This window comes from Lonchura striata, chromosome 9 (assembly GCF_046129695.1).
Source record: "Lonchura striata isolate bLonStr1 chromosome 9, bLonStr1.mat, whole genome shotgun sequence".
NCBI classification, from domain to species: domain Eukaryota; kingdom Metazoa; phylum Chordata; class Aves; order Passeriformes; family Estrildidae; genus Lonchura; species Lonchura striata.
This window is the reverse complement of record NC_134611.1, coordinates 20,804,078-20,823,714: the sequence shown is the minus strand read 5'-3', so window position 1 is coordinate 20,823,714 and position 19,637 is coordinate 20,804,078. Positions and strand designations below refer to the sequence as shown.

Below are 19,637 nucleotides of genomic sequence, written 5' to 3'. Positions count from 1 at the left end.
ATAGATAAGAAATACTACATTTTGTGTCATCTGTTATTAAATACAGCTTTACTAGAAATGTCTTTTAATATACTGTCCTTAAAAGATAGTGCTTAAATGTGTAGTTCATGAGATTATCTAAAACATATTTACTGTTGTTTCCACTCAAAAAAGTTAAAGCAATCACAGCTACTAAAAGGGTTCCTCATATGGAAATATTGATTACTAAAGCCTTCTGAAAGACTAACATGAAAGCCTACAGCAACACCTCTACAGGTGCTGCAGATGTTTTATACCATGTTATAGAGATGACAAACACAGATCATATAAAACCCAGAAGAAAAGTGAACACATCAGAAAGCATGCTTACCCTGATGATGGCCTTACAAATAACTTTGTGTAACTTGTACTTCTTCACTGTTGTCATCCTCTTTATCCATGTCTTTTCCTCATAAAATAGAAGGTAATAATAAGAAGAATACAAAAACCAATGCTGCTGAAGCGACTGAATGAATTGTAACACCAAAGGAAAGAAAGATTATGAATAAAAATTACATTAAATAGTCTAAAACTAAAAATGGACTAAGTAAATTGTTATGAACTTCTAGCAAATTAAGATCAGAAGAAACTGTTTTCAGAACAAAGACAAGCAGAATCTGATGGCAAAAAAAAAAAAGCCATTCAAGATGTGAGGGTGCCATTTCCTGCTATAAACCTAATATGGGATTAGCTGTAGTGGCAGAGACTATCAAAAGATAAAGGATCCAACCACAAGCAAAGCCTCAAACCCCTTTACTACAAGCAGGAATGCACAGATTTTTAGTTATATTTTTCAAGTACTTTTATCAGCTTTTTGAAAAATACAATAATATTTTAAAAAGTATTTCTTGCAATGAAGTTAAGATGCAAACTGTGCCACTATCATATAATTTAAACCAACTGAAAATAAATGAAAAATCTGCGAAGTGCTCTTGAAGAAATGCTTTAAAATTCACCACCTTCCTAAAAAAAACAAAAAACCCTTTACACCGTATGAAACATTGTTTTACATTGATTAAGAAAAGACAGGAAGAACATTATGAAAAGCTATTTCTATATTATGAAAAGCTATGCTGTCTTCGTAACAGAGTCGGTAGTAACAGTCCTGAAAGGATTAACAGGCAACACCCAAACAACTGTAAGATTAACTAGGGAGATAGGGGAGCATGATCCTCTTCCCACAAATGACAACAAGTCAGCAAAAAAAAAAAAAAAATCAAGCCTCTTTTCCAATGACATAATGAAGAAAAGCAGTCAGGAAAGCCACAATTTTCAGGTTTGACTTAGTCTGATTAAGCCTGCATGATTAGAAGTTGAAATTCTAAGTACAAAGTACTACAAATAGTCTATGAAGATCATAAGAAACATTTACATATAAGGTCTTAAAATTCACATTTCCCAGCATCCAGTACAAATAAACTAACAGCTGTATTCCCACCTAATACATGCATAAAGGTCTGTAGAAGCTCTCCTTTCAGAATTAAAATTCAAGGTTGTAATTTGAGTTTGGAATACTGATATTCCATGGTACCTCATTAATGTAAAAAACATGAATCCTGGCCATTCAGCACAACTACCTTAAGACAATTACATGTTTTCTCAAAAATTGCAAGGGATTTTCTACAAATGATGTCAAAATGTATTCATTATGCAGCCCACAATTACAGCCTTGAAGTATAAAGCAGACAGAACATGGAAAAACATTTCATCTAAGAATCACTAAGCTTAAATACCACTGGCATCTCATCTTTAAGAGTACTTTAACTCTTTTAAGAAAATTATTTCAGTTCAAATTCAGTGAAATTTCAGTGAAACTGGACAACAACCCCACAGAACCAAAATAATTGGACGTCACTGGGGCTAAGCCATCCAAGCAGGAAGAGCAGGTAGCACACTCTGCCTAACACTGCATCTGTTTGCACCTACTACAATTTTAATATACAGAGCCAGTCCCTGCTTTTACAGAACTTCAATTCCAATCCATTAAGTAGATGCTTCTTCCAGTACAAACTTCTTGTTGCACTCAACCACTCCTAGCTCACTGCTTCTCTCTCAGAATGCAGAACATAAAGCTGGAACTTGGAGAAATCCACACAAGATAAACCAAAACAAATAACCCAAAACCCTGTCTCCTCAATCTCAACCTAAACTCTTAATCAGACCACCACACCTCTTGCTGCAGGAGTAAATATTTGAGTACCATGCAGAGCCAGGATACTTCACAAAACAGCACAGCTTGCCTCACATGGTGACATTTCTAGTTAAGTTTCATGGAACTGTGCAGTCTACATTCCTCTCACATTACTACAATGTAGAAAAATCTCAAACATTTGCATTTTCCTGATAAATTACTATTTATTTTCAAGAAATTAATTTTTCCTCTTTAAACATGCCATCTTAGACACAAAACCTAACCAGACACTCCAGTCTGGTTTTTACTATTTTATTACAACATGCTGGAGAACTTTTCAAGATAAATTAATCCCTTTCTTGCCTTCCTCCACACAAATTTGTAACACCTCGATCATATTGCACAGATCTTGAATGTAGTCATGTGTTGTTTACCCAATTTCCAGGATAATAAAAACCACAGTTACTGAGATAAAGCTTTCCATTAAATAAATTATAAATACTCTGAAAATAAAATTTTCACCATTCATATATCCAAGTACATATCTTTGTTCTTCTAACTCACAGTTCATAGCAGTCAAAATTCATAAGGCTGAAAAAAGATCCATTAAATTGAAGAAAATAAATTAAAGAAAATAAATCAGCAATTGTTACTGATTTAAATAATGCTGTGCATCAACTACAAGCTACAGGTAGAGCTAGTTTGCAAATATTCCCTTTCTCAAAAACCAAACATTTGAAAATGTCCTGGTAATACAGTATTTAGTCTCACACACATTAATGAACTTCACAGATCCTATGAGATCTTGGCTCATAAAATGAACAAGTATTGGTAAAATTAAACATGTAAATGAGTACCTGCATTATTAGGGTCCAAATAAAGTAGGTATTAGGGGCATGAGGGAACCCACATTTGACTCTACAGAACAAAATTGTTTTATCAGTCATCCTTAGTTGACCTTCAAATAGTTTTCCATTTACTAATCACAAATTTGAAGATGTTCTCAGGGAAAAATTAAGATAAAACATATCATTTAAAAGCATATAATGCACATCATATCTTTGCAACTACTGCACTTTACTGGTTTATGCCTTTTACACTGAAGTATCAAACTTTAACTTTTCTTTCACCTGTTTATTTGGCTTCTTTCCTGAACCTTAAATGTGTGTCCACCCTAAAACTTGTTAACAATTTCTCTTTTTTTTTTTTTTTTTTCTTTTTAATCAGTCTCTTTCTAGCCATTCCAGTATCTGCTGTCTTTAGTCTTTAGGCATTCTCTACCCACCTCCTTTCTCAACCACACCACATCCTGTTCTCCGGTACTGAGAGATTATCCTTTTGCCCACATGTTTTTCACCCAGCACTATCTGGGTGCATTATCTCTATCACAGCACACATTAGCTTCTTAACCTCACTTTCAAGGGCGCTGCTGACTGATTCTCGCTAATTACCTCATCATACCAAAGGATTATGGTTTGCTTCGCTTGAGACACCAACACTCCCTTGTACTTTTGAACAAGTATTTCCCGCATTCTCTTAGGTTGTTTGGGTGCTCATCCCCTGCAAACATGACAAGGGTCCGCCCCACTGCCAGCCTCTGCTTGCAAGGCTCGGCCAAAGAAGCAGCTCCGAGGCTGCAGCAGAGATCACCGCCCCCTGTGCTGAACCATACCGGCTTTGCACAACTCTCATTCGGCACCACCACTACATCACCCAGCCCCGGCTGGAACTCAAAGTTAACTGGATTGAGGATGCTATTCACATTGAGTTTGTATCTGTAGAATGCTGTACAACACAAGGACTAATGGTACTAGGTCCTACGTAAATGTAAACATAAAATACACTCCCATTATTGATTTCAAATGTCAAATACCCTAAATATTCCTCTAATTGTGATGGGCATCATATAAATATGGGAAAAAATTACAGGACAATTAGATGCCACAACAGAAAACTGAAGAACCCTTTATCCAAATATTACAATTTCCTCTTCCAGATTATTTCCCTCCTGTAGAGATAGCCAACTGCATTGGAGCACAGGTGTTGTCTGGGGTTCACACACACCAATTAGTTTCCCACTCACTGCCACAAGAAAACCCCATGCCATCTAAGCCAAATGCTTATTTGAAGATACTATTAGAAAAGTAAAACATTACTGACCTCCTCTGAGAGAAAGGAGGCATCTGGGGTAAAGAGAAAGTGTACAAGAAGCATACTCATGTAGTAAACACTCTCCAATTGCTCTACCAACCAGAATATACAAAGTGAGGTTTTCACACCCACTCCAACTGGGCATCCATCACTAGAAAGAATCCAGCAATCAAATGCTCTCTTTACAAAGGATTTACAATGCAGATTGAGTTCCAAGAGGCACACCCATCTTCATCACCTGCACTCACATTTGGTTACCTCAAATATTCCAAAAGTTAAGGCTGCCTCTCAATTCTCCAGTGCAATTGCTGTCATATTTCAGAAGTTCTTTAGTACTTAAATAACTCCAAGCTCAAATCTAGCGGATGTAATTTCATTGTACAATGCTGCAAAAGTACCTTTTACTTAATATGGAACTACAAAAAAGCATGTTGTACTATTTCTCCTGTACCAGCCAGGGAGAAACGATTCACACGGTACTTGCCTCTGGAACAAACATTTGTGAGGATCCAAGTCACAGAAACTGTACCAGCTGCTACATAGTAAATTAACTCTACCCGCTCCAAAACCAGGATAAAAGTGCATGGATTACTTTCAACATTTTAGAACACCATATTACCGTGCACATAAAGAATGTTATTCTACAAATATTGCTACGATATTAATTTGATTAAAACAAATGAAGTACATTCCAATTCTACAACACAACTAACAGGGACAAAAAGTAAGTTTATTTGCCCAAGATGACACAAGAGTTCCACATTAAAGCCCAAGAAAGATTTGGGTCTTGCAATATTAGCTTTCTAGCTCACAGTAAGACTGTATTTCTCCTTCAAAATATGTAAACAGTAATAAAACTACCGGGAAATGTACAAAGCACGATGCCAGAAAACAGTTTAATTAGGCTAATGCAAAAGTTAATCACAAAAGACAAAGCAGAAGCAGAGTTCTGAATTTAAAAAAAAAAAAAAATCAATGAAAAGGTATTCGTGAATCTTGCATGTAACTATTTCAAATGTCCACATTGTAGATATTTTCAGAAAATTCAGTACGCCTAAATTCAGCCCTTTCCTGTTCTAGTCACCTAGCACAAAATGCAATACTCCTTCCACTCTCCTCTTAGACTAGAGCTTGTAGCTGAAAAAAACCCAGCAACGCATAAACTTATTGCAGATAATTCCATAAACAAAGTCAGTGCAGAGGGTCTGCATTTTAATGAAAACCAGAAGGCTTTTATTACAACAATACTTTTTTTTTTCCTTCTTTTCCCATCCAGCTGAAGCACTGACATGCATGTGAAGACAAACCTAAATTTTCTGCCAAGAGAGCACTGGGACCAGGGTACGTAAACTCACTAGGGGCAAAATGAAACAATCAGACAAGAATTTCACTTTCACTGAACAGTTTGTTCACCATTACAAGGAAAAAGCTGAACATATCTGGACTTCAGGGAATTATTTTCTCTACCAAAAAGAATTCAAGTTCTTTAAAAAGTATGCACATGTTGCATGAACAATGAAAATTTAATCTGAATTGTGTTAAATAACTTCCCCTCCACAAAAAAACAAAACACGCTATGCTACTCAAGTACTACGTTTACCAAGAACACTAAAAAGTGCTCTGCAAATGTAAGGACTGAAGTATTAAAAGATGCTATATTAATAAATTAGGGTCTCACCCAGATCAGTCCAGTATAAGAACTAATTTAAAAACAATACTAATTATTTTTTAGATATCAGACTTATTTCAGTACATCTACAGCATCAGTGACTACTCTACACAAGCAATAACAACAAACCTTCTGTCTTCCAGCATTTACCTGCAAACAGCTGAAAGCACCAATCCTACCTGCTGGGGCAACCCTCAGCTCATGAGCACATTGCAACAGACTTTTATCTTCCCATACTTTTTTTCATCCCAAATTCTGAGGGATTTGTGATTCCAGAGATCATTACTTTGACAGATACATGCTTTAAAGAAATCCTCAGCTTGGCTGAGATAAAGATCCTGCAGTCGCCAACAACCTTTTTACTATTCTCACTCAGGAAATCAAATGAGAGCTGCAACATTTAAAATCTTGATACAGGCAACTCCTAAATTTTGTACTATCAACAAGGATACTGCATACATCTTTTATAAGACAGCAATACTTTTCCAGTGTTCAGAATTTCCAGATTAGTAAAGTCCCATGTTTGTTTGTACAAGCTTCACTGAAAAGCATATACACTTCCAAGTACATAAACAAGTGGGGCCATAAATAAAAACACGTCTTTTTAATAGATATCAGATGATAAAGCTTTCAAAACTCAAAAACCCCACTTTCTAAACAGACAGCCAAAGACACATGTATGCATTCTTAAATTACGTTCAACATCAAACCCAAACTGATAAGAGTCTCATGACAATGACACACCCCTTCCTGAAAAAAACAGTAAAAAGGTCAGATGTTTATGAACCAGACAATTGCTGGAAAAATATGGATAAACATTTCCAACTAAAACTCAGTACAATTGTTTTCACACCAAAGCCAAAAGTAACTACACTTTCAACAACCAAGTATTTGGTCCTTACATAACTTTCTAGTTGGAAATCTCAGGTCTTCCCAAGGATGAGGTAAGCCACACAATACTGCTTGTGAAAGACAGGAACCTCACAGCGATCAGGCATTTTGTGCAGCATGTCACCCAAAACACGGGACATTTGTAACCATCTCATGCATCTGGAAAACACTGTAATCTTATACTTCAGCAACAAGACACATTCCTTGCACACATTTGCAGACCACAGCAGCAAGAGTACCCCCTGAAGAAAGAATCTATACAGAGTACTGTTTGCAGTCTTTGGGTTACACTGACGGAGAAATCTGGGGGCAAAAAAAAAATCCACGTCCCATCTCTCAAACATCCCCCTGTTTCTTCAACAGAGTATGGGTCAGCACACTGGAAAGTAAGCTTACAAAATATTAAGATTCAAAAGCACATAATAACTTCCAAATGGGATATGGCTTCAAATTTAGAATTACTGAGAGTGGTTTTTTTTGTCTGTATTAATAATGCTAGTAACTACATAGCCATGTCCACATTATCAGTCAAGAAAGGTGTCTCAGTTTCAAGAAAAAAACCTTCAATTTAGCTAAAAATAAATTTTCTAATCTAGTGAACAAAAATGCAATAAATTACTACAACATAAGTATGCTATATAATAGCTACTTTTTGAGGCTAACTCATATTTACATTGTGTGGATGTTTTTCATATATAATTACACTTGACAACTTTTAAGATTAGACAACATCACCACATGATTTATCTTCTACAAAAAAAGGCTAAGATTTCAAAGCAAGAAGGAAACAATGTCTGAAAGCAGGACTGGAAGCATAAGAAAAGTTTTAACAGCTTTTGAAAAATTACTGATGCAACTGAGTTATTCAATATTTTTAAAAACAGAACTTGGGTTTATGCACAGAATGAATTTTGTTCAAGGAAAGATTAAAAAGAGCACATCACCAAATATTCTTTGATCTTTCTTTGGTCCAACATAAGTAATTTCTGAAATACTACTCTACAGTGCTAGTGGTTTCTTAATTATAAAAGATGGTGTGCTTCTGGCCCCAAGGAGCTCACAACAATAGTATCATTAAATCTTCTATAGCCATTTCTTTTTAATCATGAAATCTCAGCACAAAAAGCCCTCAGCAAAATGTCTGTTTTAAATATTTATCAAGAGGTGAGAAACAGATGGCTAGACTGGTTCTACAGACTGAAAATGTTCTGACATGGAATTCAAACTCTTTTTCTGCCAACTGCTATTAAGGAGTTCACAGGGGTTGGAACAACAGAACGTGCATCCGAAGTTAAAAAACATCCTTCCTGGCTGGATTTTCTTTTTAAAGAGACAGCACAACTCTTTAATTAATTTCCAAAGAAGCCACTACAGAGTGCCAATCACACTGTCTCCTCTCATTACACCAAGAACTTCATTATCAGCTACACTCCAGTCTCCAAAGCTTAGTAAGCATTTAGCATCAAAACAAATGCACTACATACTCAATTTAACAGCACAATAACCCAAGATGGCAATAATAATCAGATGTATTTTTAAAATATTCTATGTTAATACTATTCATACACTTTACACCCACCATGAAAAGAGCTCCAGATGTACAGAAACACACACTGAACAGATGCTCACGCTGAGAAGATTCTTAAACATACCATAATCTATCAAATTATTTCCAAATATTTAAAGTTACTAAACCCCACCCCAATTTTAGTCCCATCTATCTATTCTTGCCTTGGACATTGCAGCACAGTGTGACAGAAGTCAGGGCACTTCATAAAGCAAAAATACAAATCTAACCACAACTTCCATGTATAAACCCTCCTATTGTGTGCAGTATTTGAAAAAAGCATGACACATTCCAAAAAGTTAATTCTGAAAACTATCTGTATCTAAATAAAGAGCAGCAATTTTCTACTACTAATGAAGTGTAGCAATGTTATTTTGTGATTATATGCCACCTTTCCTCAGATGATTACTGCTTTACAAATGTTATCTACGAAGAAATTATATATCAGAGATAGGAAAATTTGGCACTCATTAATAAAATGTATTTCAACTGAATTAGACAAGACTTGCCAGTGCTCTTCTACTCTGTTCTAACCCTTAAGAGAATATTATGCAAAGCAGTTCACCAAAGTACCTTGGGTCCTGTGTGGTCATACCATAAGGAACACGCTACAGAGTGACCACAAAGGCACACACACTGATGAGAATAAAACTGTTAGTTGAATACTACTTTCAAAGCATGATCAAATTTTTTTATTGTAGTAAGAAAGCAGAAAAGGAGAGCATATTTCCCACAGCACAGAAAATGTTGTGGAATGAAACAGTTCTAATCACAGGATGGCGTATATGATTTGACATTTATTTTGTTATTATTACTTTACATAATTATGAATTATTATTTCATTCAAAGTTATCAAAAGAAATACAACAAGGAGCATGCTTTTTGGCCAAGACACATTGAAAAGCACCAAGTGCTTTAGTCTAATCAAGACATACACATTTTGTACAATGCACACTCACTTCAGAGAATGGTGGTGTACTTGTTAAAAAAAATACTTGCTTGAAAAACAAACAGCTACCTGATTTAAAGAATTAGGAAATACTGGAAATCAAAGAAAACCTTTCCTTTGTCCGGTCTCTGATGTAACCATTTAATTAGCACACGTATAATTTCAATAACAGAATTGCTATGTTTAATAATTACTACATAAATACCAGACATGAGTTGCTTTCCTTTTCCCCTAATTTTTCTTCTGGCTCCTTATTTGTCTCTATATTCATCTATGCTCAGTTTTTTACTGTGTCCAAAATAGAACTGTGAATCAGCATAAAATACCAAAAAACAGCATGAAGAGATACAGCTTAACAAGGCAGAGTTAAGGAGATATTTAAAAAGTCTGATACAGAATCATCAAATTTGCTTCAATGAATTAGCAAACCATATATACGTAAGTGCAAATGTTTTTTTTAAATTATGATCTAGATACCAGATTTAACCCTGAAAAAATCCATTTTATGAGCTGAAAGCACTAAGCTTTAGGCCCAATGAGGTGTCCAGAAAACCTGAGCAGACGAGCTCTCTGCAGCTGGGGACAGAACACCTCGTGCCCTGCTGCCATCAGCAAACACAGAGCAGCTCGGGCTGCCTCCTGAAGCTCCACTGATGCTCATAACAGGGAATGATGGAGGAATTGCTACAGCAGAACACAAATATGTCTAAAAGTTTGTTTTCATCTTGTTCAGAGCCCTGTCTTTTAAGACCCACAATGTTTTTCCTTGTGCTTTTAACCTAGATTTAAGGTAATTCTTAATGAATTTGATTTTGTGCCAGATCTCCAAAAAAGTAATCTTTACTTGCCCAGCACAATTAAAGTTTAATCCTTTTTAACAGTAAGTGAAGCACTGAATATTCTTCTAAGAAACCAGTTTGATTCATAACATAGTATATTTTTTGAAGTATGACTGGATTCAATCTAAAAAAATGTAAAAGGTACCCTGTAATGTAAAAACTTGCATTGTCAAAGTCTAGTTACATAGTTACAAACAGGCCATTTTACGCAAGAAGTTAACTCAGTGTAGAGTTGCAGGTCATCTCCAGATATCAAGCAAAAAATACATTAAATTTTGCTACAGTAAAAGTATTGCAGTAAAACATTTAGCTTAAATTTCTGGCATTTCTTTCAACTAATGCATAAGAATTAGTGACTTATGAGAAAAGAAATATAGTACGTCAAAATAAACTTCAGCTAGTTTCACAACACCACAAGTTAAATGCCCGTCATTAAAAGGAAGTCTGAGGTCAAAATCCATCTTTTTTAATGTGTTTCTTAAACCCAGGACAAAGACAAGCACTTTCACACAAAACTGAACACAAGACAGAGTATAAAACCTTCAAATGTCATCTACAAGATGAACAAAAAAAAAAACCCAAATACAATTAAGAGGCTGAGAAAATGAGCAGACATGAGTAAGCTAAAACTAAAGCAATACATACCTGAGTGCTTACAGTCAGTGCTCACCCAAATGCCAACCCCACTCTCCTTAAGTGACACTCACCCCTCACCTGAAGTTCACACAGGCATGAGCTGCACACACACTCTTGTGTGGCCAATATAATTCACAGCTTTTACTTACTCCTCACTGCCAATATCACAACAGTTTTAGATTTCAAGCCTGCTACAGCAGTGTCATTAGTACTTAAAAAGTGTATTTTGTCTGAATTCTCACCGTGCTACAAATCCTAGTAAAGTACAAGGTACTATGCAAAACATTAAAGTAACCCCTAAAGACCTTTAAATCAGGCTTCTCCACGTAGTACACGTGATGCTATTACATCTTCATTTTGCATAATCAGACACAACTTAATTCAGGTGGCTTCAGGAGCTCCGCGGGCACTCCCAGTCCCCGCGCCCCACCCAGGCACTCCGCCCCGGCTCCTCGGGCAACCACTTGTCTCGGTGTGGAGCAGATCTTTGCTCCTCTAGAGACTAATAGCCCTGCATTATAAAATACTGATAAAGGTATTTAATTCAACACCAAAAAAAATTAAAAAAAAGGTCAAAAAATTAAAAAATAAAAAAACAACCTAAAATGCTAGGTCCAGATTAAGTTCCTGGACCAGACTTCATGCTGCAACGTTTAGCTTTCTGTAATTTTTTTTCTTAGCACAAAAGTCTCTGCTTCACAGTCTTTAAAAGCAAGCAAGTAAATGCAGGGCAGGCGGCATTTAAAGTGGGGACGTTAAACACTCCCTGGTACTATTCTTTTTTGTGCCTAAGCATTCTCACGAGCAGCGTTAGCTCCAGCAGCAGGGAACCTGACAGAGGAGACACAAGACGCCACCACTGCGAGCAGACACCGCCGTGCTTCGCTCCGGCACTCCCCCGGGAGCAGCCCCTGCTCTGCCGTCCTTCGGAGGGAAGAGGAGAGCTTTAAGAAAAGACCTAACACGAGAGAGAAACCGCCTGTCTCCTTGCTGCCAAATCTTCGTGTTTAAAACAAACACAATGCAGCGTTACCCAACATTCTGCGGTACTTTTAGAGACAAAGCTGTACAGTAGCTGCCTCTAGTTAGGGCCGGCAACTGAAAACGCTCTGCCGCTCTGAGCAGCCCGGCGCTTTTCGGGGGAGCAGCAGCTCTGCCGCCGCCCCGAGGCTGCCCGGTGCGGGCCGCCGCCCGGGCCGCGCCGCGCCGGGCCGCGCCAGGAGCGCGGTGAGGGCCGGCCGCCAGGCGGAGCGCGGCGCTCGGCCCGCCGCGCACAAAGCGCCCGTCCCGCCGGGACCGCGCCGGGCGGGCGGAGGGCGCGGGGCCGCCCCGGGCAGCGCCACGGCCGCGCAGGCGGCGCGCGCACCGCGCCCCGGCGCCGCCGCCCTCCGCCCGCCCGAGCCCCCGCGCCGAACAAAGCGCAGCGCCTCGGCTCCGGCCGCTCCGCGCCTCCCCGGGGCAGCCGCCCGAGCAGACAAGGGAAGGCGGCGATCTCAGACACAATGAGAGGCGAGCCGGGACTCACCCACAGCTCCGTGCCCCAGCTCATGGCTGCTCCGCGGGCAGTGCCGGCTCCGGCAGAGGCGGGGATGAGGCGGCGGGCGGCGGCCGGAGAACGGGGCCCCCCGGGCAGCGCTGGTGCCCTCGGTCACTGGGGAGAGGCGGCAGCGGCGGCGAGGAACGACGTCGCTCCCAGCTCCAGCTCCGCCTGGCTCGGGAGGGGAGCCGCGGAGGAGACTGGGAGAGGGGCGGGTCTGGCTGGAGCGGCGGGGCCGGGCCGGGAGCGGCCGCGGGGCGAAGGTGCCGCGCCCGCGGCGGCCCCGCGCTGCTGCTCAGGAACGGGGCGGCGGCGAGGCTCGCGGCTCCGTGTCCCGGCCCCGGGCGCTGAGTCACGGCCGGCGGCGGCGGGGTCCCGGCTCGCCCCCTCCTCGCCGGGCACCGCGCCGACACACAGACGCAAACAACGATTTGTGTATTGTTTACATCGCAGCTCTGGATGGAAATCACAAATTGAGGTTTTAGGAAAGGTGAGGGAGGCAGCTGAGGGAAATAGCTCATTTTTCATAGAGTACTTGAATGAATCATACTGACTGTAACAGGGACTTTCCTCAGCAACTAGAAAAGGACAGGTGTTAAATCCTTGTCAAAGATTATTTTTTCCACCAACGTGTTACAAAGCTACTAATAGAAAGCAAATGTTTTGAAAGTCACCTGAATTAAATTCCCCTCTGAGGGCATGATTTCTTTATTTTCCTCTCCTTTTTGCTTAGAAATAATATTTATAAGGTGGGATAAAAACTCAATAAATACTAAAATAATAAATACTGCTAAGCCTCTATATCATGAAACAAAAAATTACTTAAATCATTTTTTCATTCCCAAGTCACCTTTCAGGTATTGTGCCTTTGCATCACAATTTAGGTGTAGTTCTATTTTTAGTTCTAGTCATGAACCCTCCACATTTTAGATTCTGAAGATGAGATTCCACATGTGGGCACAGTTCAGTTGAAGTCTGGCACATTAATTTGGTAGATTGTATTAATTACTGAAAATATTCAGCAAGCAGAACATATATTGAGGATTTAGGTAATGAAGCAGAAATATTTATTAATTATTTTCATAGTTCACATATATGTTTAAATTCAGTCAACTTACATAGCTTTCAGAATTGGCAAAAAACAATGTCCATTAAATGCTAATAAGATCAATCAGCCTTTTGCTTAGATACCAGCTTGTCACATATCTTAATACAATTCCTAAAAAAATATAATCAGATGATATAATGAAATAGCATGTGTTCAAAATACAATGAAGAAAAAATTAAAATAATTAGTTAATTTTGTAAGTTTTCAATGTTCCTCTTGTAACGTGCTGCATATGTAATAATTTTAGAAAGAGGCATTTTTACATGTAATCCATACTGCACTGTGTCCCAACCAAGGTTTATAAATGCATGCAACAATTTGGGCAGCTTTGGTCTTGGATGACTGATATGGCACTTTATTTTTTTTAAAAAGGAACACTTTGAGAAACAAATGTACACTGAACCTTTCGTAGACACTAGAGGCAAGAGTCTTGATGTGAATTTGAAAATTGTTGGCAGGATTTTTCACTTCCTGATTATTTCAGGAAAATTCAGATTTGCAATTGTTTCAGTTTAGACATCTAAAAATGAACTCTAGAAAAACAACTTTAGAGCTAAAATTTTCGATTTTAGAAACCCCAATAAAGTATTGGAAATTAATCTACTGGAAAATTGATCCTAAGTTCTAAATCTATGGAGTCAGAAGCATTGGAAATCAGGCACTTAAATGGCACTCAAATTTAAATACTAGCTTTTCATTGCATTAAATATACATCAATAGAGTTTCAATCCATTATATAAATATATTTGTTTATTTATAGTTGGTTGACTGATACATGAACCTTCTTTAACTCTAATTTAAGAATTAACTAATTACCCCTATTTCTGCAAAACATGCAATGCCAACATTCTCAACATGTCAGAATTTGTTTTCTATTTACAGCAATGTAACAAAATGATTTCTGGTGATCTGGTGATATTTTAGAAGAAGGAGACTGCAGCCTATATCATGGGTACATGAATACAATATTTAGCTACTTAGATATGCTTAAAAAGCCTAATTTTAGCAATGAGAGTTTTTCCCAGGACAAACAGGATTCCTTCTTTCCAAGCAGCTCTCCCTGAAAAACACCTTTACAAACCCAAAGGTACAGGAAGCATTGGGGCTGCAGGATGTTCCAGAGATTCTGAGGAACTGCACAACCCCCAGGACTGATTGAGAGGCTGCTCTGAAATACTCTGTAAAATAGGACAGGTGTTACACAGCAGCTCTGGGCTGTACCTGCCTTTTAAGAGCACACATATACAATAAAGAGGAGCAATCAAAAGAAGTTCCTGCACAGGCTTTGAACAAGCCAGCACCAGAACAGGACACTATCATTGCACCAGAGCACTGCTGCAGCCTGACTAATTATTCATCTTTGGAGGTTAACAGTTAGACTTGGGAAGTCAGGCTGATTAGAAGTTGTACACAGAAACATACTGTTTCTGGGACCCAACCTAGTGTTTCTGCAGGCATTGTGATTCTCATTTTGCAGAGAATTAGCACAAAACCTGCCTCAAAGGATGAAGAAGATGCCAAAAAGTTAAGTGCAAAGCCTATTTCTTCCCAACATATTTCAGTGGTTTTATTAGTGTTTGAATTTAAATGGGCACAACTATTTTCAAGATTGCTTTCTGATTTTTAGTTTGCTTTTAACCCATACTTCTTCCAAAAACAGAAGCACATTTATGTATCAGGTACATACATAGAAATGTGCATTTCACTTTTACTTAACTAAAACTCAATCAGTAAAGACTATAGAGCTAATAAGCTACACAGGTAAGGGATTTGAAGTTAAGAGACAAAAAGCATTTAGACAAATTATTGCAAGATTTGGAATTCATGAACAGTATATTAAGACCATGTGACTGAAACATATTTTAAATAATTGAAAATAAAGCAGAAGACTTAGCAGCATAATACTTACCACTTCAGCCTAGTGAGAAATCTGACATCAGCCACTGTTACCCCCTTTTCCTGCTTAAGCACACTCTTGCTTTAGGAGATTCCCATATAATTCCTGAGCTCTCCTCCAGTTTAGCAGTTGATGATATGAAATGACCAAGCTGTAAGACAAGGGGAAGAGTCTGCCACATCTCTGCAGGATATTACCGGAAATGGTAAAATTCATCACTCACAATTGTGACATTGTTTCCATTATCAGGGAATGCAACTGACCCTCAGCCTAGAAATAATTAAACAAAGAGTACCCTAAAGACTTTTATTCTTCTAGTCACATCCTTAAAATCATCATCTGGAGGAGGGGTGCAACCAAAGGGACTCGAGAACATATTAAAGACATATTCAAGTAATGTTACATGCAGAAAAGGCTTCATGACAGATTGCATTGTTCTAATATCCTTGTAAACCACTAGCTGCTTCTGGCAGATGATAATTTATTTTTAGCTTAGAAGATTTATATTTAGATGTTTTCCCCATCATTGACTCATTAATGCAGGCTTTAAAAGAAAACGACCCAATTCTGCATTCTGATTGAATCCACATAATTCTAATTATTACAGTAGTTGTGTATTTTGTTAATTCTGTTCACTTTTCAACAGAATCTACTTGAGTTTCCTAGTGTACCTAAGGATATTATCTTGGCAGAAAAACAATCTGAATCATTAATTTGGAGTGGCAGAAAAGCTGTCTGGCACTCCCTGTGGGCACACTTTCTAAAGACAGAAGCAGCTTAGCTTTCCACTGCCACAAACTCAGCAGGACCAAACAAATTACTTCCAAATATCTCTGTCTCAGTGTGAGGTGCTATTAATCCATTTCTCTGCTAGCCAGCAGACTCTTTGTCATATTAAAATTGGATTTTTACTCCACAAAAAATAAGAAGGGTTGCAAAAAACATTTTCTCTTTCTGCTTCAAAAACAAAAGAATTTAGCTCCTTCCTTCCTTTACACATGTATTTCCCCCATCACCAGCACTCTAAGTGCTCTCATTTAAAAAAATATTAATGTTCATAACACTTCCATGTGCTGAGTGGGTAATCATTACTTCACAGCTCAGGAAACACTTTGAGACACAAGAATAGGTGTCCTGACACTTCAGCTTATGCCCAGCTCCCCACAGACTTCCTGTGTCTCCCAGAGGTTGGTTAACCATAACCAGCAGAATGCAAAGTCTTGGGAGCTCAGCATCTGCCTAGAAACTTATTTCCACTTGGTTCCTATTTCAACTATTAGGCAAAATAAACTTATGGTTTTACTCTAAGTACTGATTTATTTTTTATTTAAAGCAGAAAATTACCAGGAAACTGTATTAGTTAGACCACACCACTCCTGCTTCAAGGCAGAAGGAAAATTTCATTTATTAGTGCAAACTCAGCCACTGCTGAGTTTTTCTCCTATCTGTGAATTTTTGTGGGAAGAACTGTACCCCTCCAGCATTTCCAGTCCAGTTTCTGTACTGGAATTAATAGCAAAAGAAAGGCTTGTTTCTTTCTTTTCCTTCTCATTTCAGCAAACAGAAATACATTAACATTGATCGGATAACAGAACTGAAAGGACACTACAAACACCAGCTATAAATAGGAGGAAAATGAGAACTTCCATCTGCTTTTACGAAATATCCTGTGCTCACTTTTTTTTGCCTGCACTATTGACAAGAGCCATCTTCCCTTGCCATATGTAGCAGAGAAAATGTGCTGTCAATCAGCATCACTAGCAATATTATAAGCACAAACAGCCCTATTTCACAGCCATTTATTTTTTTCCCAGTGAAACAAGACTATCACATGATTATTCAGCATTTCCTTTTGATAATATAAACTGTATCCCAACGCAGAGGCTGGACAAAGTATCAGGGAACACACAAAAATCATTACTTTAAAATATGATTTTCAACTCTAATGCTTTCATTGCCTGCTTGAAATCCATTTGCTTCCACTATACATCCCTTCAGAATTATATCAAAACATAACCATAAATGGCTTTGCTACCTTAATTTCTGTTATCTTTGGTTCACCTAATCCATGTCTTCTCCATTCTCCCATCAACCCATACACATTAAATTAAAAGAACACCAAGCTGTATCTAATGTGCAGAGTTAAGTATGGCCATGGTGAATCCTATATTCAATTTTTTTCCATTACCATATTATCTATGAGCATATAGATTATAGCTTTTACATAATAACCAAAAACTTCAACAGTCACTGCTCTCAGCACCAATAGCAGCTTTACAGCAGAGTGCATGAATTAACATACATATCAATAATGAAAGATGGAGGCTGTCATGGTACTAATTCAAGCTGTAGAGAAATAAATAGTAGATGAATGTGTAGCAAATGATCAGCACCACCCATTTTAAGACTTGCTAGGCAATGTTTTACTATCATCTGATTTTGAATTACAATCAGAAACAAATGTATGCACAGTTGGGCAAAATCTACCTTAATATTTGAACACGCTCGGCATCCTAGGTTACTGTTTAATCTCCCTAGCGAGTTTTAATTTAGAAGTGGTTCGCGCATTATCAGCACAGAGCGGCCGGGGTCACGCTCAGCAGTTTGGGCACACACGGCTCAAAGGCACGTTCGGGGCTCGACAGCCGCCTGCCGGCAGCGCCGGCCCCGGCGGCGGCACGACACGGCCCCGGCACGGACACGGCCCCGGCAGCGGCACGGACACGGCCCCGGCCCCGGCCCCGGCAGCGGCACGACACGGCCCCGGCACGGACACGGCCCCGGCACGGACACGGCCCCGGCACGGACACGGCCCCGGCGGCGGCACGACACGGCCCCGGCACGGACACGGCGGCACGGACACGGCGGCACGGACACGGCCCCGGCACGGACACGGCCCCGGCAGCGGCACGGACACGGCCCCGGCACGGACACGGCCCCGGCAGCGGCACGGACACGGCCCCGGCACGGACACGGACACGGCCCCGGCAGCGGCACGGACACGGCGGCACGGACACGGCCCCGGCACGGACACGGCCCCGGCAGCGGCACGGACACGGCACGGACACGGCACGGCCACGGCACGGACACGGCCCCGGCACGGACACGGCACGGCCACGGCACGGACACGGCCCCGGCACGGACACGGCACGGCCACGGCACGGACACGGCACGGACACGGCCCCGCCGCTGCCGCCCCGTCCCGCTCAGCGCCTGCGAGCGACATTCACGGGAAACCGAGAGCGCCAACGACCCCCTCACTGTCCTACCTTCCATGCAGCGCAGGTCCTCACTTCTCTCCCTTAAAGGATTGCATTTCTGCGGCCAGGGGTTTAATTTCACGTGTACTTCCCGTGTTTTATGCCTGGGGTGGTTCCTATTCCTTTAATGAGAAAGTTGATGTCCATTGCATAATACCACATTTAATTGATGCATGAAAAAAAAATCCAAAGGATCACAATCTGTAGGGAAACTCAAAAGTTATTCAGATGTCAAAGAAAACTCTTTCCTTCCCACTATCAATCACATTAAAATAATAGAAATCAGGATATAAATCAACAATGGGAATGAGAGCAGCGTGCTGTGCACAGAATAGATATCCCACAATGCAAATCATTATTTACATTTTTGTCTCCCTACCCATTAGTAAAGATAGCTACAACTCATTTTATCGTTTTTATTTGTTCCAAGTTAGATTCCGATCAGAGACTAACTGCAGAAATTTTCAAATAATCCCAGAGGAACAAAACCAAATATAAAAAAATCACTTGATGATGAAAGAATTTTGGTTTTGTGACATTACACTATTGAAGCGCTATTTAATGAAATTCAAAGTGCAATGCTTGCTCTTTGGATTTCAAAGGCAGATCAAATCCAACAGATAGCCAATTGCATATGCTAGTAAGAGACTTTTCCTCCACATCCCTTTGTCCTTGTACATTTTTCCCTTTGAGGCAAGGTTACATGCAAAGGGAATATATATATATATAAAGAGAATATACACACTTTATTAAGACTGTTCTTCTCCCTCCCTAACACACTCATCTTCTAGTAGCCAAGGTAAACCCTTTGGATTTACCACTGTTTTGAGAACCCTCATGTTCAGATCTCATCAATGGATAAATTTCCAAAAATACAATACATAGGACACAAGAGTTCAGTTGTGTTGCTACTGTGCGTCCTTAATACCCAATCCACAAAAGGATGTTACTATTTTCTATGTCCTTTTTTCACATTAGAAAATG

General features: G+C 39.6%; 1 protein-coding gene across 3 annotated transcripts in view; it reads right to left on the bottom strand.

Moving 5' to 3' along the window:
* FNBP1L (formin binding protein 1 like) overlaps nucleotides 1-12,594 on the bottom strand; it is a 56,790-nt gene extending 44,196 nt beyond the window's left edge. For all 3 annotated transcript variants that reach the window (XM_077785451.1, XM_077785450.1, XM_077785452.1), the window contains exon 1: nucleotides 12,377-12,594. In XM_077785451.1, coding sequence (XP_077641577.1) covers nucleotides 12,377-12,400 — 24 coding nt within the window. In that variant the 5' untranslated portion in view covers nucleotides 12,401-12,594. The remainder of the gene's footprint in view (nucleotides 1-12,376) is intronic.
* Between the last annotated feature and the right edge of the window lie 7,043 nt (nucleotides 12,595-19,637).